Source organism: Sebastes umbrosus, chromosome 19 (genome assembly GCF_015220745.1).
Source record: "Sebastes umbrosus isolate fSebUmb1 chromosome 19, fSebUmb1.pri, whole genome shotgun sequence".
NCBI classification, from domain to species: Eukaryota; Metazoa; Chordata; class Actinopteri; order Perciformes; family Sebastidae; genus Sebastes; species Sebastes umbrosus.
Window position 1 is genome coordinate 20,223,602 of NC_051287.1, and position 27,943 is coordinate 20,251,544.

General features: G+C 41.5%; 1 protein-coding gene across 6 annotated transcripts; it reads right to left on the minus strand.

Moving 5' to 3' along the window:
* On the minus strand, positions 1-26,933 carry LOC119478234 (calsenilin-like). 6 transcript variants are annotated; one of them, XM_037752814.1, is made up of 11 exons: positions 26,915-26,933; positions 21,253-21,337; positions 15,958-16,132; positions 14,485-14,490; positions 7,189-7,313; positions 2,871-2,940; positions 2,655-2,725; positions 2,458-2,565; positions 2,249-2,353; positions 643-705; positions 1-548 (listed from the first exon to the last, which is right to left on the minus strand). In XM_037752814.1, exons 2-11 carry the CDS (start codon positions 21,256-21,258, stop codon positions 501-503), a joined length of 777 nt encoding a protein of 258 aa, XP_037608742.1. In that variant the 5' UTR covers positions 21,259-21,337; positions 26,915-26,933; the 3' UTR covers positions 1-500. The 6 variants fall into 6 exon arrangements, with proteins under 6 accessions (XP_037608742.1, XP_037608741.1, XP_037608743.1 ...); XM_037752813.1 differs by lacking the exon at positions 26,915-26,933 and adding an exon at positions 21,472-21,570; XM_037752815.1 differs by lacking the exons at positions 14,485-14,490; positions 26,915-26,933 and adding exons at positions 15,071-15,073; positions 21,472-21,568.
* Positions 26,934-27,943: the final 1,010 nt, after the last annotated feature.

Here is a 27,943-nt window from a genome sequence, read left to right on the forward strand (position 1 = left end):
TTATCATGTGAAGGTGTTTATTTCAGCAGGTTTTGGGTCAACATGACAATGACAGGGTTCACACAAAACTCTGAAGAACTTATAAACATACTTATTTCTTTACAGTATGATACAGTAACAAAGTATTCTCATTTCCCAAGTTTAAAAGTGGTCAACGATAAAACCCCTTGTTTTGTGTTTTTTAATGTGGTTTGCATCACATGCTTTTAAATGTTGGACAAGCACTCATGCTCATGACATTTTTCACATTTCCCTCATGTGCAAAATCAAAAGTTGTCATGCAAAGAGACTTCTTCTTCGAGTGATTCAGTGAATTCTGCACATTTCTCTGCACAAGTTTGACAGGAAAAGGAAAAGTAATAGTGTTCCACACTTTGTATTAAAATGTGTCAAATGTGTTGCGCGACCCAGTTTTTCCTTTTCCGGGACGGATGAAGTTCTTTCAGCGTGCAGTGGAAGCACTACGCAGCATTACTGATCCACGTCCCTCTATACAGAAACTAGATGACGTTCTCAAAGAGCTGCATGGAAGCCATTATATTTTCATCCTGTTCAGAAAAAGAAAGCAGATGCAAGAGAAAGTGTGTCGTTTGTGCACAAAGCTGCGTGAACTCGGGTCGATCACCGTGTGGTAAAACTCACCTTTTGACAGGTTTCTATGAATTCATCTATAGTCACCACTCCGTCTCTGTTCCGATCCATTTTCTGAAAAATGTCAGACATGAAAAGTTATGTTTATTGGTTTTCTGTTTGCAAATTGCATCAAGTTGTACAGTGACTAACAGAAATGTAAAACACAGCAAATATTTTCCACCCCGTTCTCCCTCTCATCACCCCATCCCTATCAACTGAGTACAGACATAAAAATAATAAATAATACAAAATTATGAAAAAAATAATAAAAATAATAATATTGATAAAATGTATATAAACATCATAATAATACAATAAAATAAATAAAGTAAAGGATGTTTCTCAGATCAACATACCCTTGGAGCTTATTTCTGCTGAAGCAGGTTACCAACATTAACATCATGTCTTAAAGGGACTGTTTGTAACTTTTTAAGCGTATAAATATACCGGGTCGGGACACATGTGCGCTTGCTCGCATATGCGTGCTCGTGTGTGACTGAAGTCCCCGCTCCGCTGCCTGCTTGCCTTCACTCACACACCGCGCGCGTTCTCGCTGTCTCGCTCCACCTCTAGACGTGAACCCGCACACAGTACACACTGCAGAAGAGTTAGTTTAGCTCTGAGAATATCTAGTGAATGTACAGTGGACATTTGTGCAGAAATAAATGCTGCAGCTCCTCCAGACCAACAGAGGTTTACCGTGTCTTGTGAAGTGACGGGGCTCCGCAGCGAGAAACGTTATCGTCTCTGACCAAAACTCCGGTGTCTCCCTGCGGGCGCAGTCGGGAGACAATAACATTTCTCTTCCTGCTTCAGCTGAGGCAGGTAAAAGCCAACATTAGGATCAGCATTGATTCATGGAGAGACCTTCGTCTGCTCAGCTAACATTACTGCCAAGCAGGTGAAATATAGAGTGATATTGTGGTTTTAGCTGACGTGTGTCGCCTCACTGTGCTGAGCGATGCTCGTTCATGTCTATGTAGAGCGAGCAAGCGCGAGCCCGACGCTGACTTTCGTTGACTTAACGGCCACAGGTGTCGCTGTTAACAAGCATTTCTGAAAGTTACAAATAGTCCCTTTAAGAAGTACATAAAAGGCCTCCAGATATCATCAAAAACATTTTGTTTACCTCTAACAATATACCTTATCTTTTCCATTGACATGTTTCTTTAATCCACATTCTGATTCTTGGCCTGTCAACATTTTTTTCAATTTAGGGCAATTATATGTTTAGCTTGTAATATACACGTGTCCAAATCTATACTCTTTGCTTTGTAAGCGTGGGTTGGTAGGATATATACCCAGAACAAAAAGCTTAGGATCCAGTGGTAATTTCTTTGAGAGATTTCATATTTAATTAAGTATGAAGTTATATAAAATCTAAGGTACAAAGGCGTGTGGTGTGTCTTTAGAAGAGGTCTGGCCTTCAGAATTTTCTGTCAAATTAGATTTTCTTTTTCTTCATGGGTCAAAAACACCCACTAACACACAGCAAGCTGATACAGTGACACACACAAGCTGTCGTCTTGGATCAGTATCTGGATGTAATAATACACAGTATATTTAGATGCCAGGTATTAGGCTGTGTGGTTTAGTGATCGCAGAGATAACATACCTGGAAGAATTTCTCCACGTGCTCGTAGGGAGAATCGTCTCGTACACTGGGTAAAGTATACCTGCCCATCATGTCATAAATGGACGTCATTATTGCCATCATTTCCTGCAGGAAACCAAAAAAACATACAGCACATCTGCAGAAATGAGGACACAGACACAGTTGTTGGTATGTTTTTCTCATGAACGAGAATGCTTTGTTGAACTCACCTCTTTGGTAACGTAGCCGTCTTTGTTGATGTCGTACAGGTTGAACGCCCATCGGAGTTTCTCTGTAACGGAGCCTCTCAGCAACACAGACAATCCTATCACAAAGTCCTGAAAAAGTTGAGAAAATACAAGTTTCATTATCTGCTTTCTTTCTTTTTTTGTCTCTACCACAAACATTCAGTCGGCGGTGAACTCACCTCAAACCGGATGGAGCCGCTTCTGTCCATGTCAAACGCGTTGAACAAGAAATGTGCATACGTGGTTGCATCTGAGAACATAAAATGGAAATGCAGGACACTTGAAAAACGTTATATATTTTATATTGATGACAGTGAGAACAGTAGCAAGATTTACAAAGAAATCATAGCAGACATAGTCTTATACGATACCAGTTTAATAGTGACATACTGTACCTCCTTGAGGGAAGAACTGTGAGTAAATGGTTTTGAAAGTTTCCTCATCCACCAGCCCACTGGGACATTCCTATTGAAAGAAAAAAAAACATTAACATAATTTAATTCAGAGCTTGTTATAAAGAAATTAGATTTGTTATTCTATCATTGTATCGTGCTGTGCACACAGTCCCTGACTGCAGTGCAGGTTTATGACCACGAGAGAGCAAAACAAGCTTCATTAATGACATAGGGAAAATCTAAACTGAGGCCTTTTCTGCTTATTCTATATAAATTCCCACAATGCAGTACCAATCCAGAGTAGTACAGTAACGAAAAGCATCGTGGAACATGTGTACCAGCTGGTGTAACAATTTCTTTCATCCTGTTTTAGTAGAAATCAAGGGAAAATGCAAGTGGTGCAAAGAAAAGGAAAACAGCTCAGTAAAAGTACAAGAATAACAGAGAAAAAAGCAAGTCAGATGACATTAGATATTGAAAACTAAAATCTCTTAAAATGTTTTCCATCAGATGTCACTAAACAGAGCAATTTGCCACCAAGAGCAGGAACCCTGTGGAGATTTCATCACAGTTACACTGAACATTTCTCACCACAACTACTGTACTGTAATAGATGTTTAACATCTGCTGCTGCAGAGGCCCATGCCTGAACAGTCCTATCTATAGCCTCATGTATTCTAGCTATAAGATTGTTCAGAAAAAACAATGTGTACAGGTGATTGAATGAGGAGGATTCCATCTTAGAGCTAACGTTTTTTTTTTGCAAATAAAATAAGAGATTTGGAGGTTGACAGATCCAGTGATGAGGTATCGTTCAAAATCAACAGCCTGGGACAATAGGGTATTTTTATGCCCAATAAGTAAAAAAAAAGTTGTTTTTTTAAGTTTAAAGCTTGCTTTGTGTACATTTACAGTTGCACTCTTCTTCTTCTCCTCTTAAATGGCACTTTGCTATCTTTAAGGTCAAATAACAGTGTGTTGGGAGAACACAAAGATTGAAATAATACAATGCACAATACTCAACTAGAATGGCACTCGGAGAGCGCAGACCTCCGCCAAGGTGCCTGACTTTAAAAACAGATCACAGCTCACAGCTGGCAGTACCATGGGGTGGTCGGCTTATTATTAACACTGCGTGTTTCCGTGTAACGTATCGGCGGATGCCTCTCTCATTCAGCAGCCTTATTATCTGTTATAACGTTACACTATGTTGTCTCTCATCCCGTCATCTACCGCTTTTTTCTTTCTCACCGTGGACGGCCAGCAGCTGCCGCCGCACCTCAAAGTCTCGCCACACATCTATACACAAATCTCTCTGCTCTCAGAAGGAAGAAGGCGGGGTTACGCGTCATCAGTTACACTGCGCATGTGTTATACCCTGTGGTCTTAATACTCAGGCTGATCAGAATCCTTAAAAAAAATCCTATGTAGCACCAAAATATAATAATCAGTTTGTAGCTAAATGTCTGCAAAGAACTTCAACTACTGCAAAAATCTGTGCCATCATGAAGGTGAAATCATAAACTTTAACACACATGCACATGCCCACACGGGTTCCCATTTAGTGTTTTGACAGTTCTGTGTAAGTCACACCTGCTTTGAGTGAAATAGATAATTGTGTGCTTGGGAGGACTTTTAGGAGAAGGTGTGTCTCAAGAAAATAATTTTTTTCTTAATACTTCTTTCTCATGGGAACATGTGTGGGCATGTGTGTGTGTCTTTGTGTGAACTGATTGTGTAAGTGTGTGTGTCTGTGTGCACTAATTGTGTAAGTGTGTGTGTGTGTGTGTGTGTGTGTGTGTGTGTGTGTGTGTGTGTGTGTGTGTGTGTGTGTGTGTGTGTGCACTGATTGTGTAAGTATATTATAAGTGTGCCTGTATCATAGAAATCTAATCCTAAATCTAATTCTAGTTGTAGTTTCTTTTCTCCCTCTTCTCACCTGCCCAATTGCTAATTTAGTAATTTCTTCCTGACTCTCCTTTATCTCAAGAGTGTCTTATTCCAATGCTTATTTAGCACCTCACTCCATCACGCTGTTTCGTACACAATAGTATACTTATTCAAGCAACTATTGTTTCAGAACTCATTTATTCCTTTCAGTGGTCCACAGACAATCGTACCCCGTCCACCAGATCACACTGAGTGCCAATCTATAGGATATAGAGTACGACCTTTTGCCAGTGATCAGAATACACTCACACACACACACCCTCAGTGCAAGAGGAAATGCGTCTTCTCCACCAGGTCACGTTTAGGTGACGGTCCAGGACAGGTGTGCAACTCCTCCTCACCAAAGCCGGAGCTCTGTCTTCAATCACACTCACCAACACACACACTAGTTCTTACCTACTCCAACTATCCTGTAAATCCTTGACCTATTTCTAGATTACAGCCCCTCAGGTGAAGAAACAAGAACTATTCTATATTCTACAGACAGATTACCCTGAACTGCCTCCTTTCCTGAGTGCCAAGGCTGCCTATTAGAATACTTATCCCATCTTGGATGACCTACCAATCCTGCAGAAACCTCCTTATTGTAAACCTAGCTAGGAAAGCCGTCCATGCTCTGAATGCTCTAGGTCTCTAGTTTGTGGCTGTAAAGTTTTATGAGGCTGTGATTATCCTAGAGGTCACCACAGGTCATTTTACACAGTGAGGCCAAGTTTCAAAATTGGGACTAACATCATCACACATGAATACAGTTAGGCTCATTGGATCCACAAGAGTCTCAGCTTTACAGTGATACCCAATTTATATAATTCTAAAACTGTTTAGGGACCCCAGTATGCGGAATTATTCCAATACACCATTTTTAGAACAGGCAAAAATAACACATTTATACTGCATTAAAACAACTGCATGGTCTTTGCGCAAAACATAAAGTGGGCAAGTCTGTAAAGGGGAGACCCGTGGGTACCCATAGAACGCATGTTCAGTCGCATATCTTGAGGTCAGAGGTTAAGGGGCCGCTTTGAAAATGGCCATGCCAGTTTTTTCCTCGGCAAAATTTAACCCAAAGATAACGGAACCTGCTACAGTGTCTGAAAGACAGTAAAGTTGGTCAGGATCACGTGGGTCTCAGAGAGTTAATGCAGTTACCCACTATGGCCAAATACATCTCACAAGTTGATGTGTCCCTTGATGAAGCTGATGAGAAAAAGCTCCAACACCAAGGCTTCACGAGAATCGATGTTGATCTGAACAAGGGTGTAGGGGGAAAGGACATCTACATTTAGTACAAACGTGGGTCAGTACCAATCACCAAGCTCCAAGTTACATTCAACAATGACATGGCTGCTGGATTGATCGATGCAGGGTACAAAAAGATCGATAAAAATCTCAATGCTGGAGCAAAAGGGGACTGTGTCTACCTTTGGTACTTCAGAGGGTCCGGAGAGTATTATACTCCCATAGTGGACATTGAGGTCTCTACAAATGCAGATAGTGAAGCCGTGAAGTTTCGGAATGACTTGGAGAGACTGGCCTGTGATCTGAACCGCAAGGCTGGAGGGAACTGGATCCACGCCTGGTTGAAGAGAGAGAAGAGAACCTACATCTGTGATGTCACTGTCACTGATTCCTACGGAGCAGATTCCGACTACTTAAAGAATGGTTACATTCGTGTGGATGAAGATACTAACAAGGGTGCAGGAGGATCCGATGTCTTCATCTGGTACCGTCAGACCACCGACCCCGGGCGTGCACTCAGTGATCTGAATGTCTCCACTGATGATGCCGATTATCATGCCCTTCAGCAGCAAAAATACACGCCAGTGAGTGTTAACCTGAGCGAGGGGACCAAAGGGGACGCGGTGTACCTATGGTACAAGAAAGACCAAGTCCACAATCCCATTAAGGTGTTCACCCTGCTTCTCAACATGAAGGTTGTCCCAGTGTACGAGAAGGCTGGTGTCACTGTTATCGAAAGAAATCTCAGCAGCTCCTGAAAAAATCGCGCAAAAGCGCGATTTATTTGCTCCATAGGAATGAATGGCAAATTGACATGAAGAGAGCTCAAAAACACTCCTCTTTAGGGCCATTCAGAGTCGCCATACTTTAACGTAGAAAAATGATTCAAAGTTTAAACAGGTCACTAGACTTTGGACTTTATTGGGCCTATCATCCCCCTTCTTATAACCTCACTATGGTCCTCAGACCCCCCCCCCCCAGCACCAAGCACACTAGTCAAAATTTCTTGCGAACTTTTCTAGTGTCTAATGTTATTTGTAAAGATGGAAGCTCATCCTTTTAAATCCAAACCGCATGAGAAGTTATTTGGATGAACAGTTATTGCTGACTGTGCGGATTGTTTTCATACATTTTTGAAGCCTCTGTAAAGCGACTGGAGCTCCTTCCTGGTGAACTGCGTCTGGGCTTGGAGCTGATCGAGGCCTTCGGGTTGGTGACGCACCATCGAGAGCTCAAAGTCGCTGTCACAGCTGTCTGTCGGTGGGAAGCAGAGAGAACAGGGGTGGGGAGGGAAAGAGGAAGGAGGAAGATAACAAGGGAGGGAATAGCGGTAAGACAAGAAAGAAAGTAAAAAACAAAGGATGGGGAAGGGAGGAGTTGAAAATACTAGAAAATCAAAATAGATGGGAGGCAAAAAAAATTTACAGTAACTCAAAATGCTCACCATCTTTACACAAACAAAAATGGGGAGGTTTAAGAAGGAAAGTTGAGACAAGGAAATGGGTGGGAGGTGAAAGGGAAGAATGAACAGTGTTGGTTAAACATGATAAAAGAAGTTGAGACAGAGAGAAAGATTGTGAGTAAGAGGAGATTGTAGCTTAGAGGAAATAAGTAGATATACAGTATAGGAGGGTAAGAACAGATTGTTAAGGAAACAAGACCTTTCTTATTGTGGACACTTGTCTGAAATAACTCCCTCTTTCACTCATTCTCTTCTCCCTACATAATAAACACACAATAGTTTAATCTAGTAAGGAATAAACTGAGATTTTTGACACAATTCATCATCATTTTGTGCCGTTACTGACAGGTGTACTCTCACATTTTTAGCAAAAGTAGTGTTTTAATCATAGACTGTATATAAGAAGTGGACGTAGTCACCGTGACGTCACCCATTGGTTTGTGGACTACCGCTTTGAAGCCTTGAGTTTGGCATTTTGGCTGTCGCCATCTTGTTTTTTTGCAACCAGAAGTGACACAAGAGGGTGGAGCTAAGTACAACCGAACGCTGGATAACGCCTTTTCAGGCGACCAAAAAGGTTACAATTAACTTCCATGACCTGAAAACACACTGAGAAAGGGTTCAAGTTGTAAGACAAAAACGCGGACAACTCCCAGACCAGACAACGCCGTGGTAACGACATGTCAATCACAAGGTAGCCACGCCCTTAAGCATACCCTGCTTTATGGTCTATTTGACTCTAAATGGGACCATCATTTGCTAAATGCAAGTGAGACCATAAACTCATGTTTACAATGTTTACTGAGGTAATAAATCAAGTGAGAAGTAGGGTCATTTTCTCATAGACTTCTATACAATCTGACTTCTTTTTGCAACCAGAGGAGTCGCCCCCTGCTGGCTCTTAGAAAGAATGCAAGTTTAAGGCACTTCAGCATTGGCTTTACTTTACAGACCCGGAGGTTGCCCATTGGTTTTAAACCTATTTCTTGCTAAAGAAGTGGGATACATTATAAGAGGGAATTTGAGAAATAGTGGTATTAAGAACTTAGGGTGGTCAGAGGAAATAATTTTTTCGCTTATTTTTGTTCCATTGTGGACATTTATTAGGTCCCTATTGTATATGAAGTATTTATTTCACACAGAGAGTCCTGACACTTAAATCAAATGATGGAAAGTAGGGAGTGATTTCAGCCTTTGACTTGCCACATTATCACAGGTGTCACTAATTAACGCTGATGAAGTCTCTGCATCAATATGCACAACATCACACCTGAATTCAATGCAGCCGTAATTCATCTTAATATTAGTAACACCTGTGTTTGACAAGTCTAGATGTCCAAAAGGGGGGAAAAAAAGGGGTTATCGTATCAGCCAAAGGGACAAAACGGACAAGTTCAGTTCAATAAAAAAAAAGGAAGGGAAGAAGTTTACAGAGACGGATGGGATGAAATTAAACTTAATAATAAAGTGCAGACAGAGGAATACCAGCGGAGGTACTCACCATCTTTATAAGAGCAAAAACACAAATGGAAAGTTGAAAAAGACCAGACCGGGAAGAGATGGTGATGAAGAAATGAGAGGGAAAGAAGAAAGAATTGTTAAAATGTTTGGTTTGATGTCTACGAGTTACCAACATTTACCAACACATTGAACTCATTATCAAAGAATAGATTCACATTTTTTGTAAAAAAACAATATGCACGCTGAAAGAGTTTTTGGTTGCAGCAAATGTTCACGGCCAGCATGAACAAGAGGAACAATTACCGCAACCGATAACTCTTTCTATGTACATATGGAAGTGTTAAATTAAGTAGATGTGAACCTGTCCTTCAATATATTACAGCCCGCTCGTGTGACTGCACTTACTCAGAACTTTAGCATCACTGTATAGTCAACAAAATAACAAGAAAATTAAACAAGATTATTGTTCTAATGCTACACATACCACCAAAGACATACAAACATCTCTTTATGTCTTACCGTCGAGGGACAGGGGCTCCCAAACCCCAAACTGTTTGAGCACGACAACAAATAGTCCGATGACAACAACGATGGCAATTACTTCCATGCCATCCAATCCCATTGTTGCCTTGCATTAGATACCGCCTGTGCAAAAGCCCTTTTAAAAAAACTCAATGTTAACTTCCTCCTGCCGCCTCCTTTTTGTCAGTGTGTTTGTACAGGCATCAGCAGTTGCATTCACTTAAATGAAACCTCCTGACTTAAACCGCAGACCAGTTAGACACAAAAGAGCATCTTCCTTTAAGTAAACAAGTCCACCATGTGCAAAGGAAATACTGAATTCATAGATTGTTAATCCCCCGAAATGATCCAAAGCTCTCTCCACTTGCAAACGCTCCATCTCTGTTACTACTCGCCGGCATTTTACCTCCTGGCCAGTTCACTTTAGGATCTCTCCCACAACTCCATCAACTCAGGGACTCCACCCTCCACTCACATCTCCATCTCCTCTCATCTGTCCTGATCTGTGTGTGTGTGCGTGTGTGTGTGTGTACGTGTGGTTGTTACTGAAGGAATTTCTTTACTAATAGTCTCTGATTGACAGTCTAAGCCGTCTTTATTTGCTCAGTCATTTCAAGGATGCAAAGCTGTAAAACCAGGCATTGATCCACATCCGCTGATGGCCGGGATATGAACAGCACTTAGAATGAGGGAGCCTGCCCTGCCCTGTTGTGGCGCTGCTTGTGTCTACTGGGTCGTTCAGCCCACACGAGCGGTCAATAACGCAGCAGGATTCACTCAGAGCTGAAAAACACTGTGACCAGTTGCGACTGTAAAAACGGTGCTTTGTTTATGACGTTGTAGTTAAGAATCGTAAAGTTGACATGAATTATATCTGAGCTGCGAAGGCGAGCTGCACACCTCAGAGGTCAGATTTGTAGCTTCTGTAAAGTGCTCCGCATACATGCAGAGCATCGGTGGTCTGAAAGTACCTTTTGTTGCCGTTATACGAGTGAGTGTTTGAATGATTATAATGTGCAGGAGGACAATGAGAGTGGAGAAGAATATGAGTATATAGTTCACAGCTGATGACTCTGCACAACATAATGGACTCGGTTAAAGTACGAAGGGGGGCGGAGGGCAAATCAATTGTTGAGAGGTAAAATATTGGTCTTAGAGGAGGGAGAGAAAGCCAGAAATGCATTTGGATCGCCGGGCGGGGAGGGTTTATGTAAATGCACTTGTCTTTAATGTCTGAGTCAAACAGCTACTGAGATAACTAATGAACTGAGATGATGCCACTCCGAAAATACAACACTAATTTGATAGTGCAAAGCACCTCAAGCAATTGTATGCGTCTATATTTGGAATTTCAGAATGAGATTTTAATGGCGTAGTGCAATGTTCTTTTGATAGAGGTTGTCTATTATGTATTATTACACGGCTCTGTTGAATACTCGATTCTAATTGGTCAATCAGGGCATACGGTGTGTTCTTTCTTTATAGCAGACCTTTGCTATGTATAACAGAAAGTTGCTGTGGATGCAGTTCTGATGTCGGACTCTGGAGGACCATTTTTGTGTTAAATTATTGATTTTTTTAAGTAAGTAGCCGTGTAATAAGCAGGATAATGTACAGCTAGCGGGTCATTGTTGTGAAATAAACCCCGACAGGGTGATGCGTCGGTACATTATCCCTTACTTATATTAGCTCCTTATTGCTTATTCTCTCTAAAAACCTTGCAGAATATTGCTCTTGTGGAGCTCTGATGAAGGCTTGTTTGCCAAAATGCGTCAGCATATGAAATAAAATGGTCATAGCATTACGATTGTTTGTGTTTTTGGAGTGTTGCTACTGTATATTGTCACTTTAAAGGAACAGTGTGTAACATTTAGGGGGATCTATTTGCAGCAATGGAATATAATATTCAGAACTATGTTTTCATTAGCGTATAATCACCAGAAAATAAGAATCATTGTGTTTTCGTTACCTTAGAATGAGCCCTTCCTATCTACATAGGGAACGGGTCCTCTTCATGTTGCTCCACCATGTTTCTACAGTACAACGGACAAACCCGCTCTAGAGAGAGCCTTTCACGTTTTTATGTTACCTGAAGGCCACCGTAGTTCTCCGACACGCTTGTGAGTGCAAAACCGTGGTACCGAAACTGTGTTATTGCCAGCCGCAATCTGACTTCCGTTGCTCCCAAAGTAGTGTTATTATGGTAAGGATGGCCTCTGAGCAAGGCTAACGGCGTTACCACGGTTTTGCACTCGGTGGCTCGCGTTACCCGCAGTCTTGGAAATGGAGGAGTGAGCCAAGGGGTACTCAGCTGGTTGCAACCTGCAACCACACCACTATATGCCGCCACTAAACCTTATACACTATACCTTTAACAGAGCACCCATTTCACCCAGACGAAGTGCACTGTCTAGCATTGGACACACTAAAATGACCTGCCAAAAATAATATGCTTAACTTGGCCTTTTATGAGTCAGCTGAGTGTTAACTGTGAGTTCAGACGTGATGGATCGCCCCAGCTAATAAAATGGTGCAACTAGTTACCGTTTGCATACAGATATAGATTTGTTTTGCAGTGTTTTTTGATGTGTGGGTTGCTCCTACCTCATCGGACAGAAACACACTCAGCCATTATACAGAACATGCAAGATGTACGAGCTCATGTGGGAACTCGCCTGCCATAAAAAAATAATGCAGCATTATACTGTTTAATGCACCCTTAAGTGCTGATCTATCCCTGTTCTTCTATTAAATACAGACGAGAGTGAGGTGGCTTAAAGCGTGCAGAGACGCAGACAGTGCAGCCATCAGTCTCACCATCAGGCCTTAATGACTGCAGTGAGAGCAACATTACGACTCGGAGCCCGAGGCCCATCCATCACAAACCGTCACGCGAATTCTCGTCACACAATTAAACACCCTTAAACTTTGCTCTCTCTCAGCCTTTTTCTTAGCTTTTAGCTCTTTCATTGATTTTTATGTGTTTTATTTAAGGCAAGGAATTACCTTTCTGGAGAGGCTTCATACACACACACTTTGCATTGTGCAAAGGCGGATTCCACCTATTCTTTCATATGATTTCTGTCCAGGTTTCACTAAACTTTGAATTGCATTGTCAAGCGTGCATCGCCAACACTAATTACCTGAGAAACTATGAGTTAAAATGGTCTGACAGCCATTCTAAATGCCATTTTTATAGCAGTACTTCCATCATCTGCAGGCTCTCCTTTTAAAAGCTGACTGTGATATGATTTGACAGAGAGCACAAATGTTTTCACTCTCTGTAATATTACATGACAGCTAGCTTCCTCTCTGATACAGTTATAAAGGAGAAGAATGTGCAGGAGGCCCGGCAGCGGCCACGTTAAAACATTAATTGTACAGTTTGAACTCTGAAATATTTGGCCAATTCATACAATGCTGCAGCTGCACCCTTGTTTCCTTTACTAATGGCAAATCAGATAACAGCTCAAACACAGTACCAAAACAAAGAAACTTCACGCAGATATACAATATGCTGTGACTATTTGTGGAAGACCACAGATCATCTCACAGATCTTAAGTTATAAAAGGACATTCAAAAAGCCCCTTTTAAAAAGGTACAGTGTGTAGGATTTGGCACCATCTAGTGGTGTGGTTGCAGATTGCAACCAACTGAGTACCCCTCCTCTCACTCCTCCCTTTCCAAGACTGCGGTAATATGAGCCACCGAGTACAAAATTGTGGTAATGCCGTTCGCCTCGCTCAGAGGCCATCCTTACCACAACAACACTACTTTAGGTGCAACGGAAGTCAGACGGTGGCTGACGGTACCACGGTTTTGCACTCTGCGGCTCACTTTACCGCAGTTTCACAAGCGTGTCGGAGAACTAAGGTGGCCTTCAGGTAACGTAAAAACGCGCCCTATCTAGAGCCAGTGTTTTTGGTTTGTCCGTTCTGGTCTACTGTAGAAACATGGCGGAGCAACATGGCGGACTCCAGGAAGAGGACCCGCTCTAGATATGAAGGGCCCATTCTAAGCTAACACGATAAAACACGATTCGTAGTTTCAGGTGATTATACACTAATGACAACATAGTTATATTATATTGCATTTCTGTTAATAGATCCCTCGAAATGTTACACACTGTTCCTTTAAGGCTGAAGACACTGAAAAAAACAAACAGATTTGTCACTTGTCACTGAGCGTAGTGTGGGAGCTGGTCAAGACTGTGCTGTGTTTGCTAATGTTTAGTGTTGAGTAAACTGGGTGATCTACTGGTAACAAACTGATATTTCATATACAGTATGAGGTGGCGAAGAGGAAGTTCTGTCGTACAACAAATCAGTGTTGTAGTCAAGACCACCTAAACCGAGGCCAAGTCATGACCAAGACCAGAGTGTACCGAGACAAGACCAAGACTTTGAGGGGTTGAGACCAAGTCAAGACCAAGACCACATCAGACCAGTCCGAGTGTCACACTGCATGACACACTTACGATAAAATGTGGAACATGCGAACCATAGGCACTCCTCAAATTGATCTGAAAGATCCATATTCTCATAAAAAAACCCCACAGAAAACAAATGAAGATTTCCCTTCATTCACCTCTTTTACTGCTATATATATACTGTATGTGTATGTATAAGTGTACCATGAGAAATGTTTTGCTAAAATAATCAAATGGCATTGCAGAGATGAATTTGATGTGTGGCAATTTTCCTTTGTTTTCTATGAGCAATCACAGTAAGGATGTTAACAAATAAATCCAAAAATGCACAGGCTATTTAGTGATATCCCCACAGTTGTGGTTTTGAAATAAAATCCTTAGTCCTCTTTGTCTGAGACCGAGACAAGACAGAGTAAAAAAATGGCCGAGACGAGACCTTCAAAACGTGGTCGTGAGACCGGTCTTGAGACCACAACACTGCAACAAATACATAGTATTAAGACATCTAAAAAAACATAGTTTTCATATCTTACACTACATAAAAGTGCACCATCCTCTGCTGATGCTGTGTGATGATGATCGTGTTATTCTCATCATCATCATTTAACAGCAAATTACACATTTTCCAGCACGATTTCTTAACTGTTAGGAATATTTGTTTCTGTGAGAGCTCCCGGCGTTTTTATTGGATCGTTCTGCATGACACCTGTGTGAGACTGAGTGCAGTCTACTATATACAGTAGAGACAGTGGTGCAGGAGATGCTCCTATAACCTGCTATAATGTTCACACACCAGTAGATGGCGATCACGTTCTAATAAAGTAGAGGAGATCTGCTTAAAGCCTTAACAAATATTTCTATTTTAATACGAAACTAATGGTCCTGATGGATGAGTATAATAGTAAGTGAGAATAATGATGTGTTTGAGCTCGTAGAATGAAATGCTGACAAAAGTTTCAGTGCAGATATACTTAAAGATTGAGACCATTTCCTTGCTGAAGTCCAAATTAGGGATGGGGTACATTGGTATATTTAAATGATTTAATGTGCCTGTTGGAAGTGATGGTTTGTCAGCCATCAGAGCATTAATTTGTCCTGTTACTGTTTTCATCAGTGTCCTGCCCGAGGCACGTGACCATCTGCCTGTCGGCAAAGAGAGAAGTCAGCAGTAAATGACAACAGCAGACCGCAGAGGAGACATTTTGTCTGCTGTTAGTAACCCTCGCTGATTACAGTATCAGAGGGGGAAATAATCTTTTTTAACATTAGTTGAAATAAGTGAAGTATGAGATATGGCTTTGACGGATTGCAGAAATGAATGTGTGTCCCGCCTGTCAAGTGAATGAACACAACCTGCACTGTCTGCACAGAAGGACAAGGTCAATAATTTAGATTATCCAAGAAAAAGGGGCCACGTAGGGGCAGTCAGTGGAAGACACTGTGCTCTTCATCTGTGCCACTTCGTCTCTTCTGATACAAATCTATATATTCTTTAATTTTTTTATTTGAATTAAGGTTGAAGCTAGACCTGAAGATGAAATCGTTCTTTACCATTTCTAAATTGGTGAAGCGGTCAAACAAAAACAACAACAGTTCTCTGTGTGTGTTTGCGTGTGCGTGAGAGAGAAAAGACAGGGAGATAATTTAGGAGGAAAAAGATGTAGTGGATCAAACTGAATTCAAGCAGAATCAGAGGTGAGAGTGAAAGCGGCAGCAGTCCGTTCATTGACTGATTAGCTGCTGAAAAGAAATGGCGTTAGGTGAGGAGAGAGATCTATGCTGTAAAGACTGAATGGAGGGAAAAGAAGGGTGAGATCATACAGTAGATGTACACTGTAGATGCTTTAAAATGCATGTATTCTGTAGAGCAGGAGATTGAGGGCCTGCCCTCCTAATGTGTCTCCCTCCTGCTTTACTTCGAGTCCCCACTTCCCCTGCTGCCACACACAACCATGCAAATATTCAATACGCTGTGTTGTTGTTGAGGGTGTTAGTGGTGGAGTGTCTGTTGATGTGCTTGTACCTGGCCCTTGCTGCGTGGTACTGGCGATAATCCACTTGACGAGACAACACTTCATCAGGGATTTACGCGTGAGCCGCGGTTTCTGCCACTTGGAGCCGTCTGTCTGTCCACCCGGGTTTGGATCTGTCCCGTTGGCATCAGGCAGGAGGCCGCCGTCCGCCACCTTCTCATTCGCCTGAAGACAGAAAAGAAACTTTCCTTATAACAGAGAGAAAAGAGAAGCTCTTTGCAGACAGGTGATAGACCTCGTGGTGCTTTTAAAAGTCCCCACCTGAGGGTCAGAATGACCACAGCAGGGAGATGAAAGTAAGCCACCCTGCCTGGATAAGGAGACACACAACCCAGCTATAATTTATTACATGTTATAGCAGCCAATTTTGCTCACTGAATTCCTCGTATGTGTGGTGTCCAAACTTAGCAAAAGGATGTATGTTCCTGCCCTCCTTTGTTATTTCTTTGTGTCCATTGAGTAATTCATATTCATGACTTAAAAGTATAGTGTGGGTGTTTTGAAATGGGGATCTGTTAGTTTGTTTGTGCTATTGTGCAACTTTGGTGAATCTGAACTAACCAAAGTCACACAATAACACAAACAAACTAACAGATCAGGGCAATTACTGTTTTTTTCAACGGAGTCTGGTGGCTTTGGCGAGAGCATAGATAACGGCTTCAGTTCTGTGTCGGAAACATAGACTGTATAGCTGTCTGGCGGCAAAATAAACCAGCAACAATATTCTAAATGTAGTGTACACTTAAAATGATAGATATTTTTTAGGTGGACCTTTATTTTAGGTGGCTAAAATACATTTAGCTGCCGGCCCTGTCCACAGCAGTACATTGCTCTGGTTCTGTGCGGTAACTCCTATCTTCACTAAGCTGGGGGCGTGCCGACCGTCATCTGTAGGTAATACACTGACTGTGGATAAGTACCTCATACAACCCCACTTCAAAACACCCGAACTACCCCTTTAATATTTGATTTAAGTGTCACAAATTATTTTTTATTTATTTTCGCTTTAGGGTTGACAATGATCTGGCACAGATATTCGTGGAGCCCAGTGGATGAATCCTAATGACTTTTCCTTAAGCGCCACCATGAGGTTCTCGTTTACGTTTTTTAAGGGAAATGTCTCAACAACTACTGGATTGATTGCATTGAAATTTGCTCCAGTAATTCATGTCCTCGTCAGGATGAATTATAATAACTTTGGTGATCCCTTAAAGGAACAGTGTGTAGGATTTCAGGGGATCTATTGGCAGAAATTGAACATGATATTCATAACTATGATTTCATTAGTGTATAATCACCTGAAACTAAGAATCGTTTTCGTTAGCTTAGAATGAGTCCTTCATATCTACATAGGGAACGGGTCCTCTTCACGGAGTCCTCCATGTTGCTCCGCCATGTTTCTACAGAACAGACAAACCAAACTCTGGCTCTAGAGAGAGACTTCCGTGTTTTTACGTTACCTAAAGGCGACCTTAGTTTTCTGACACGCTTATGAAACTGCATAGTGTTTCAAAAGTGAGCCGCAGAGTGCGAAACCGTGGTACCGCCAGCCGCAATCTGACTTCCGTTGCTCCTAAAGTAGTGTTATTATGGTAAGGATGGCCTCTGAGCAGGGCGAATAGCGTTACCACGGTTTTGCACTCGGCGTCTCACGTTACCGCAGTCTTGGAAAGGGAGGAGTGAGTGGAGGTGTGCTCAGTTGGTTGCAATCTGCAACCACACCACTAGATGCTGCCAAATCATACACACTGTACCTTTAACTTGTCATGTAGTGCCATTATCAAGTCAAAATGTCTTTAGTGCTGATTAGCAAATGTTAGCATGCTAACATGCTAAACTAAGATGGCAAACATAATGAACATTATACCTGCTTAGCATCAGCATGTTAGCATTGTGAGCATGTTAGCATGCTGGCATTAACATTTACCTCAACGCACCGCTGTGCCTATAAATACAGCCTCACAGAGCTGCTAGCAGGACTCTCAGTCTTGTTAATGGTGTAATTGATTTAGAAAGTTCATAATGTTCCTTTTTGCAGAGCCTCAAACCACACATGCAGACAGAAATGCAAAGAAAATACATTTTGGAATTGCAATAATTGCAATGTCACTGGTTTGAGTTTGGCTTTTATTACACTTCATCCCTCTCCGTCTCTCTCAAGTCAGGTCCTGTCAGTTCTCTTGGACTCCTGCCTTAAAGGCCAAACTAGGTGTAGAACGTATAATCCACTGTCTGGTATAGGATGAAAATTACAGAAAGCCTTTAATCTTTAATGTAAGACCCTGAAACGACAAGGCAGCATCTCACACGGAACACAATTTAAGCACAGTTTCCTCTGGTATAACTTCCGATACATGCCTTTTAGGAAGGCAGTAGTTATATATCTTTAATCACATGGTGGTATGACATAACAGCAGGATTGGCACTGGCAAGCTAGATCTGCTTTCACAGCTTTCTATGGAGAAACGTTGCGAGGCTCTGGTGACAGCTGAACCAGCAGCAGGAGTTACAACCAGACATCCAGCCAACTGGTGAATATGGATGAACAGATCGATACCTCAGAAATCAATATTCAAACGTTGATAAAAAAAAAAAAAACGTTGATTACCTTTATGTGGTTGCAGGGCTCTCGTGGATTCTTCCAGACTATTTACATTATCGTTAGGAAAGGATCGTAAAATGGTGGTCTTTTCTTTGCATTATAGATTAAGAAATATTAAAGTAAGTATTGAATGTGCCAGAACAAATTTAATATTCCTGTAACATGAGCACTTATGAGAATAGGGACATGTGAGCTCTCTTGTTTCCCGTTTATTTTTACCACCACATACTGTAACATCTTCTCATCTCACACTGGATGCACACTCAGTGTTTCTATATTCTTCTGATTAATATTTCAGTGATAATAAAGCTTTGCATTTCTGAATATCTGCCAAGGATGACAACTGTGATGCATTTGAACATTTTGTTTCCTAAATCACCCTCTTTGTTGGACTGTGTTTTTCAGTCCCATGCAGTGTGTTGACTCATAGCCACTGTCAGTTTTATTGTACAATGTGTTGTTCTGCTACATGTTCAGCCTTTCAGAGGATCCTTTTGTTTCTTTAGAGCAATGTTTTTCCCCCCAATCCTTTTTCTTTATCTCTGCAAAGTCTTTTATTTACTTGTGATAAAGCGCGTTACAAGGTTGTAACGTAAAGAGTTTGTATAGATGGAACTACCATCTGGGGAGCTCCTCCGTCCCCCCTGGTCCCCTATTTGAATATTAAAGGATGCCAGAGAGCATCGAGAATGTCGCTCAATAATTCACAGTCCTTAAAACTGCATCAATAAAAGATCACAGTTGGCTGCCACGGCGAGGTGAAAGATGACTACGAGTGAAACACCAAGACTGACAATTGATGGACCCTCCAACAAACGCATGCAATTGCAGAATTCACACAACCTTCTGGGGTTTCCCAGGGTTAGGGTTAACCCCGAAAATATCAGTTAAACTAAAATCATCTGTGACCCATTTAGAATTTATGTGACTCCACGTCTAACTAACTAGTCTAATAGATCTGAATGAGAAGGTGATTTTAACATCCAGAGCGCTGCATTATTTAAAGGACTGAAGCCGTGTGTGCCGAGTGGTGAGATGCTCCGTGTGATCATCGAAGTCATCATGAACGCTGTGGGCGACCGTCCTCCACTGATCATCACATATGTTATGAGTACAAAAACACACGCACGCACACAATGCTGAAACAAATTCCACATATCAGATAACCTGATATCTGCCAAGATTGTCTGTTTCTTCCAGTACAGTTGCAAAAGAGACATTAGCATCTCTAGTTTCACAGTGGCATTGATTCAACAAGGTGCTGGAAACATTCCTCGGAGACTTTGGTCCATATTGACAAGATGACATGACGCAGTTGCTGCAGATTTGTCGGCTGCACATCCATGATGCAAATCTCCAGTTCCATCACATCCCGGTCTCATGTTCAAGAAACCAGTTTGAGATGATCTCAGCTTTGTGACATGCCACGTTATCCTGCTGAAAGTAGTCAATTCAAATGGCTTTATTGGCATGACGTAACACTCAGAAGATGGGTACACTGTGGTCATAAAGGGATGGACATGGTCAGCAACAATTGCTCAGGTAGGCTGTGGCATTTAAACAATGCTCAATTGGTACTAAGGGTGCTCAAAGTGTGCCAAGAAAATACCTTTACCGTTATATCAATACCACTACACCACCAGCAGCAGCCTGATCCGTTGATACAAGGCAGGATGGATCCATGCTTTCATGTTGTCATCAGACCAGGCAACATTTTTCCAATCTTCTATTGTCCAATTTTAAAGAGCTTGTGCCAATTGTAGCCTCAGTTTTCTGTTGTTAGCTGACATGAGTGGCAACCGGTGTGGGCTTCTCCTGCTGCAGCCCATCTGCTTCATGGTTCCATGTCCACGTTGTGCGTCCAGAGATGCTCGTCTTGGGCTCATCTCTCGGTCGTAATGAGAGAGTAATTTGAGTAACTGTTGCCTTTATATCGAACCTGTCTGGCAATCTCCTCTGACCTCTGCCATCAACAAAGCATTTTCGCCCAGAGAACTGCCGCTGACTGGATATTTTCTCTTTTTTGGATCGATCTCTGTAAATCTTAGAGATAATTGTGCGTGAAAAAAATCCCAGTAGATCAGCAGTTTCTGAAATACTCAAACCAACAACCATGCCACGTTCAAAGTCTTTGAAATCACCTTTCTTCTCCATTCTGATGCTTTTTTTTTTAACTTTAGCAGATCGTCTTGACCATGTCTACATGTCTAAATGCATTGAGTTGCTGCCACGTGATTGGCTGATTTTTTTCACATTAACAAAAATCACAAAAATATATCAACCTGCCAACATAAAAATGCTGTTTATGTTAATGCAATAATAATAATAATGTCATCCCAATAGTATATTTGAATTCTGCTGATAATACCTCTGTACTTACACTTCAGATACATTTTGAATGCAAGACTTTTACTTGTAATTGAGCATTTTTATATTACTTACAGTATACCTAATGTATGCTTGAGTAGGCTACTTCTTCCACTTGCTTTTTATCTGTAATGTTAAGTGAAATGTTAAGACTTTCTGCTGCTGATAACTTAGAAAGTACAAAGATCATAGGGAGTTATAGCCACAAAGTACCACAGGTACACTATAAGCACTTAAAGGATTATCATTTTGCATGCAATAGTCTATCCCAGCAATAAGTACATTAAAGCATATTAGTAATAAAAGTGTATTGTACCTGCATTGCGTCTGGATGTGTGTTGCTGTTTTGCAGAATGAGATGCTGCGATCCTCCTCCGCTCCTCACACGACCCTGAAGTGATCTGCAGCAGCATGCAAGAGAGATGGAGAGAGAACAGCTATGAGAAGGAGGAGCAGAGCTGCTCAGAGAGCTGAGCTCACACGCGGAGGATAAACACCATAAAACTACAATCATCACAGCGAGAGATTAACAAACCTGAGGAGTCAGAGGATTAAAACACACGACTCAGTCAGAGATCTGCAGGAGAGTCGTGATCAGATACAGAGAGAGCTGCTCTCAAACAAGTCTAGAGGAGGCAAACAATTTATAGAGCGACAGAAGGAGCGAGGTGTTGATGAGGTGTTCACATCGTGACACATCTTATTAGAAGTGCCAGACATATTATATATAACCTGCAGTGATGGTGCAGGGGTCCAAAACTCAGACAGGCACTAACAATATGGCTCTCTGAGGAAATTAAAAAAGATTGTTGTGTTGTGTCACATACACATCCAAATAGATTTACTGATTTTATAGCTCTGTGTGAGATATAATAATAATAACTTATTTATTACAGTCCCACCATCAACAGACAATTTCTCACTTTTATCCAGTTGGTCTTTGGGGGATAAACTGTGATGTGTCATGGCTGAAAAAGTTATACACAGTAATACACTCAATGTACTATTCAGAGAAGATCTTACTTAACTGACTCTTCTCAATTTTTAGCAGTATTTTAGTTATTTCAGTGTTTAAAAATATAAATATTAGGGCTGTGTATTGGCAAGAATCTAGCGATACAATAAAGCAGTTACGATTCAATATATTGCGATTTATTGCGATACTGTACGCAAGGTGATATATTGTGACTTTTTAAAATCGAATTTTAGGAAAACTGTCATAGTATAAAGGCATGTATAAACATAACACCATCATATGCATAAAAGATGAGTGAAAAGTAAAAAAAAAGTTGACACTGTTTATGTAATCACAACAGTGGGATCTGCATTTGCATTTATCACAGTATCCCTGTAACATCCCGCATCACAGCTCTACTTTTAGATGGCACGTACACTGAGAGGGTGCATCTCTTTGCAAATGAAACAAGGTATTGACTTGAGATAATACTTGCATGTAAACTGTTTCATTAAAAATCAATACAGTGTTTTTGAGACTCGATACAGAATCACAAAACTTGTGGCACTTGATATTTTCCTACAGCCCTAATAAATATTACAATATTTATGGTGTGGTGGTCTCCCCACAGTACATGACAGTGACTTTAGATGATTTATTCTTGCCAAATGTTCACAAATTAAAGAAAACAACATAACTTCCCATCAAAAATAAACAGACTGCATGTAGGTTTATAACGTACTGAAACCACAGAGTCAAAAGGGCATCATGCTGCAAAAAAATCCTTTAATTTGACTTTGAAATGTGACATTACAGCCCAGTTAGAGCACACTCTGTACTTTGCACCTGCTTCTGTCCTTGGTTTCACATTAACTTGGAAGGTAAATGAATACGAGTGCAGGAAGCCGCTTGCGGCACCCAAAATATGCTCAGACGTTGCCTCCGCATCTGCTTAAGTGCCTCCTCTCAAATTCTATGAAAGTCATGAGGATGAGAAGGGGTTTTATTGTCGGGGGGAAATCTGACAAAAAGCAGAGATGAAGATCAACAGGGACGGAGAGAAAAAGAGGGACAGAATGAAATATGTATTTCACTTTCTGGGGCATCAAAGTCTTCTTTTATTATTGATAAGAAATCAACACTGAACTAGAAACCAGTGCATGTGCATGCTAGTCTGTGCATTCATTTGTGAAAGAAATGCAAAAACATGGTGCATGGTTGTTGACTGAGGGTGATTTTCATTAGTTTTGCAGGTATTTAATCATAAACCAAAGTATTGGACACACTTTGACTCAATGATGGTGTTAAAGTAAAAGTCAAGGGATTATGAAAGTCATTTTAGCCACTAAAAACTAAACATTTAAGCAATTTGAAATTGGAATTAGACGATTCGACAAATAATATTCATAATATTTCATTAGCTTAAGATAATTACATGTCAGACAACATATTTCATTGTAAATAATATCTTTACCACCGTTACCGGCATCATCATAACAGGAGCACTGTTCCTACTGTCTGTCCTTATGCCTCTTATCTTCCTACAGGTCTCTGACTCCTGCAGACACCGAGGTTATTTTTAGCCTCACAAGTTCCACAGAGCCTCCAGTTTCCCCGGTGCCTTACATCAGCTCAGGGTTTAATTGAGGGTGTGTGTGTGTTCAGTGCAGATGTGCCTCCTCTATGTGTGTGTCTGTGAAAGGGAGCGTCTTTTATTTTCTCTCCGTCCTCATAAATGTTGCATTTTCTTTCAGAATTTGCCACAAACACTCACATGCATGGCTGCACACATTTCATTTGTGCACATATTCACACTTTGTCTCCAGCTGAGCCACAAACATTGACTGCTCCTCATCCCTTTTGTATGATATAAAAGACACGACCATAGCTTTGAGCTGTAACATTACAACCTGTTTATGAGTTCTTATAGGAAATATACAGGTGTTCATGTTCTGGTGCAGATGAGGATAAACAGCCTCATAGCAAAGAGGACATTAAAGGTTTCTTGTTGTTTACACTCTGTGGTTATATAACTCGCTCCCCAAAAGGTCCAAACACAAAGCAAAAATATAAAGAAACTAAAATTAAAATCTCCACAGCTATCCAAATAAACACAACTATACAATAAATTACTGTGTATGTTTATTAAAACCTGACTTTGACAAGATATCTCTCTGAGAAGCAACACATGAATAGTCTACAGCCAAGCACATGCTCACAATGAAATGCTAACATGCTGTAAACCATGTTATATAAAATATTATTACACAGCTTTGTTGAATACTCGATTCTGATTGGTCAATCATGGCGTTCTAAGGGCTCTTATTTCTTTATAACAGACTGTTGCTATGTATAACAGACCGCTGCTATGGGCTTAAGTAAGTAGCCGTGTAATAAGCGGGATAACGTACAGCTGGCGGGTCATTGTTGTGAAATAAACCCTGACAGGGCGATGCCTTCGTGTCGGGGTCTTGCATCGCCCTGAAGACAACAATGACTGGCTCGTTGTATATTATCTCTTACATAATAATAATAATACATAATTTATCTCCAACAATTTGACAATAATTTGAGTGAAAAGCAGAAACTGACGTTGTGTTTTTGCAGTACCTGTTTTGTGGGTTTAGTGCACCACTTCACTCGCAGCTCAGTAATCAAGCAAGAATTTGACTTTTTTTTCCCACACTGACTGGATGCAATACTAAAACAACCTCACTTACTCTCTGCTGCACCCCCCACTCAAATGTTTCTCCTGACCCATGAGGTTTACAGGAATCCGAAGCATGCCGAAGCATGTCAACGTTTTAATTAACTCAACCATCCTAATCTGTCTCCTGTATTAATTGTGTGTGTGCAGCTCTGAGCAGCTCTGAAGATGGCCATTTTTTATTAGGGACCACTGAAGGTTACAAGTTAATTACATTGTGTGCCATCAATTAACTTATTCTCCACTAAAAACCACAGTGAATACAGCAGATAAAAGCTTCATATCATCAGGGGCGACTGGCCAATAGAGGGCACCGCCCTCCCTGACCCACACAGCCACACACACAAAAAACATTACTAATACTACTACTAATAATAATAATACATTATACAAATTGTCAATATTTATGTGTTTTAAATATGGAATGCACCCAGTAATATGTGTAAAATATGATAGAAAATCATCTGTGCAAAATATATGGTTTTCCTGCACGTCCCTGACTCCTCTCTGCCTGTCTGACTCCTCTCTGCCTGTCTGACTCCTCTCTGCCTGTCTGACTCCTCTCTGCCTGTCTGACTCCCCTCTGTCTGTCTGACTCCCCTCTGTCTGTCTGACTCCTCTCTGCCTGTCTGACTCCTCTCTGCCTCCTCTCTGCCTGTCTGACTCCCCTCTGTCTGCCTGACTCCCCTCTGTCTGTCTGACTCCTCTCTGCCTGTCTGACTCCTCTCTGCCTCCTCCCTGTCTGTCTGACTCCCCTCTGTCTGTCTGACTCCTCTCTGCCTCCTCTCTGCCTGTCTGACTCCCCTCTGTCTGTCTGACTCCCCTCTGTCTGTCTGACTCCTCTCTGTCTGTCTGACTCCTCTCTGCCTGTCTGACTCCTCTTTGCCTGTCTGACTCCCCTCTGTCTGTCTGACTCCTCTCTGCCTCCTCTCTGCCTGTCTGACTCCTCTCTGCCTGTCTGACTCCTCTCTGCCTGTCTGACTCCTCTCTGCCTCCTCTCTGCCTGTCTGTATGTCTGAAGTTCAGCTCTTGGGCGACGGAGAAATCGCCCCCAGCAGGTGGGTCTGTGTAGCAGCTTAGCCAATAGCTGATTCAAGCTATGACATTAAAGGTATGACATTAAATTTAGCCAATCAGCGTCCTCAAATGTAATACAAGAGGGGCGATTATTTTATCACCCCAAGCCAGCTACTGCTAAAGTCAGAACTGCTCTCTGCGGTCTCTACGGCGCCATTTTAACTATTACCATGGCGAGCGCGACCACAACTCCAAGACCGAACCCTAACTCGGTAAAATCTCTCCTCCTGGAGCCGTTTGAGAGAAGAACGTTGGCGGATAAACTACAGGTGAAGGAGCTGGGCCCAGATCAACCCCAACCTTGTAATAAAACAGCAGGCTAGTGAAAAAGGGAAGAAGTATATGCGAGGCTTCTGTTGTAGCTGGTACACCAGAAAGACCTGGCTAGCTGGATGCGGGCATGCTAATGTGTTACTTTGCTTTCCGTGCTTTGCTCTTTAAAACGACAGGGGCGGATCGAGCATGGACAACAACAAGGGGAGTGAGGGATATGAAGCATCATATTACCTTTCTTGTATATACAGTATTTTCCAGTCATCGCACATCATAACTAATGCAACACATCCACCACATCTGACCTGATTTATTGCAAAGTGAGTGGTTGGATGGTATTTGACATGTGTTCATCTTATGAAGTATGTACATGTTGTGTACACAAAAGCTCGTGCAGGAGAGGCAAGAAGTTGTAAACTCAAGACTCAAAGATAAACAGAATTACATTACCAATTGCAAAACCAGTAAAGTTGCAGTTTACATCCATGTCTGTTCAAAATGTCATCACTGAATCTATTTATCCTGTTAGACATTTGTGTGAAATTGTCATGATTAGCAGATTCTTGAGTTATGGCCATATTTGAAGAAATTCCCTTAAGGTGTTTGGGAGATATTGCGTTCACGAGAATGGGACACGAGATAACACAGACCTTTGACCTTTCACCACAAACATCTAATCAGTTCATCTTTGTTCATTGTTTGTGCCAAATTGGAAAAAAGTCCCTCCAGTCGTTCCTGAGATATCGTGCTCAGACGTACGGATGGACGACGGACAACCCGAAAACATAATGCCTCCGGAGGCATAAAAACACTGAGGGAGAGAAAGAGTTTGATTGCTATGTCAATCATCCCAATCATAGGTGAAGCAGGAGTCTTTGTCTTTGTGTTAATTGGAAACATGCACACAAATTTGGTAAAATATGAATGTGTAAAATGTTTTGTGATTGTGGAACACGTCAGACATACCTGTAATGTTCAGCACCACGGACAGCTACTGAGTTCACATGATTACACGTTCACTGGGCTCCTCTGGGGGCCACATCTGCAGCACATCTGCAATCGTTCTGGTGACCACAAGGAGAGGAGACAGAGGTGAGCTACTTCTGGAGCCATTACTGCTGTCATACTCACACCTGCCTCGTCTCTTCACAGATTTATCTTTACCTGCTCCCTCACACACAGCTTCATCAGCCTGGTCACGATGTCTGCCTCATACTGTCTGTGATGTGAAACAGACCGTGAGGGGTTTTGGTTGGTTGGAGGATGACAGCACAACGCACCCAGAGAGCATAACTCTTCTTTCTCATTTTGCTTTTCATTATTTACCACTTGTGCACTCATCTGGTTCCTCTCTGCTTTCTGAGCCCCAGGGCCTCCGTGCTACTAGATCATCTACATGTTTGTGAGAAGTTAACTTATTAAATGTCTACCTGCTCTACTGCACATAATTTATGTTGTACCACCATTCTTTTTTATTTATTTATGTTTTTTACTTTAATCAATTATTTGTCTTTCTACTTTTACTTTTAATTACCAAATATGATTAAGATTTTTCACTCACAAAAAGTAGTATTATGAACAGATGTGGGACCAAGTCATTGTCCCAAGTCAAGACAGACAAGTCCAGAGTCAAGCCCTAAATCAAATCCCAGGTCAAGACAAACAAGTCCCGCGTCAAGTCCCAAGTCAAGACAGACAAGTCCAGAGTCAAGCCCTAAATCAAATCCCAAGTAAAGTCAGACAAGTCTCAAGGCAAGTCTCAAGTCAAGTCTCAAGTCAAGTCTCAAGTCAAGTCCCAAGTCAAGTCCCAAGTCAAGTCCCGAGTCAAGTCTCAAGGCAAGTCTCAAGTCAAGTCTCAAGTCAAGTCCCAAGTCAAGTCCCAAGTCAAGGCAACAAATCCTGAGTCGTCCCAAGTCAAGTCCAGAGTCGAGACAGACAAGTCCCGAGTCAAGACAGACAAGTCCTGAGTCAAGTCTCAAGTCAAGACAGACAAGT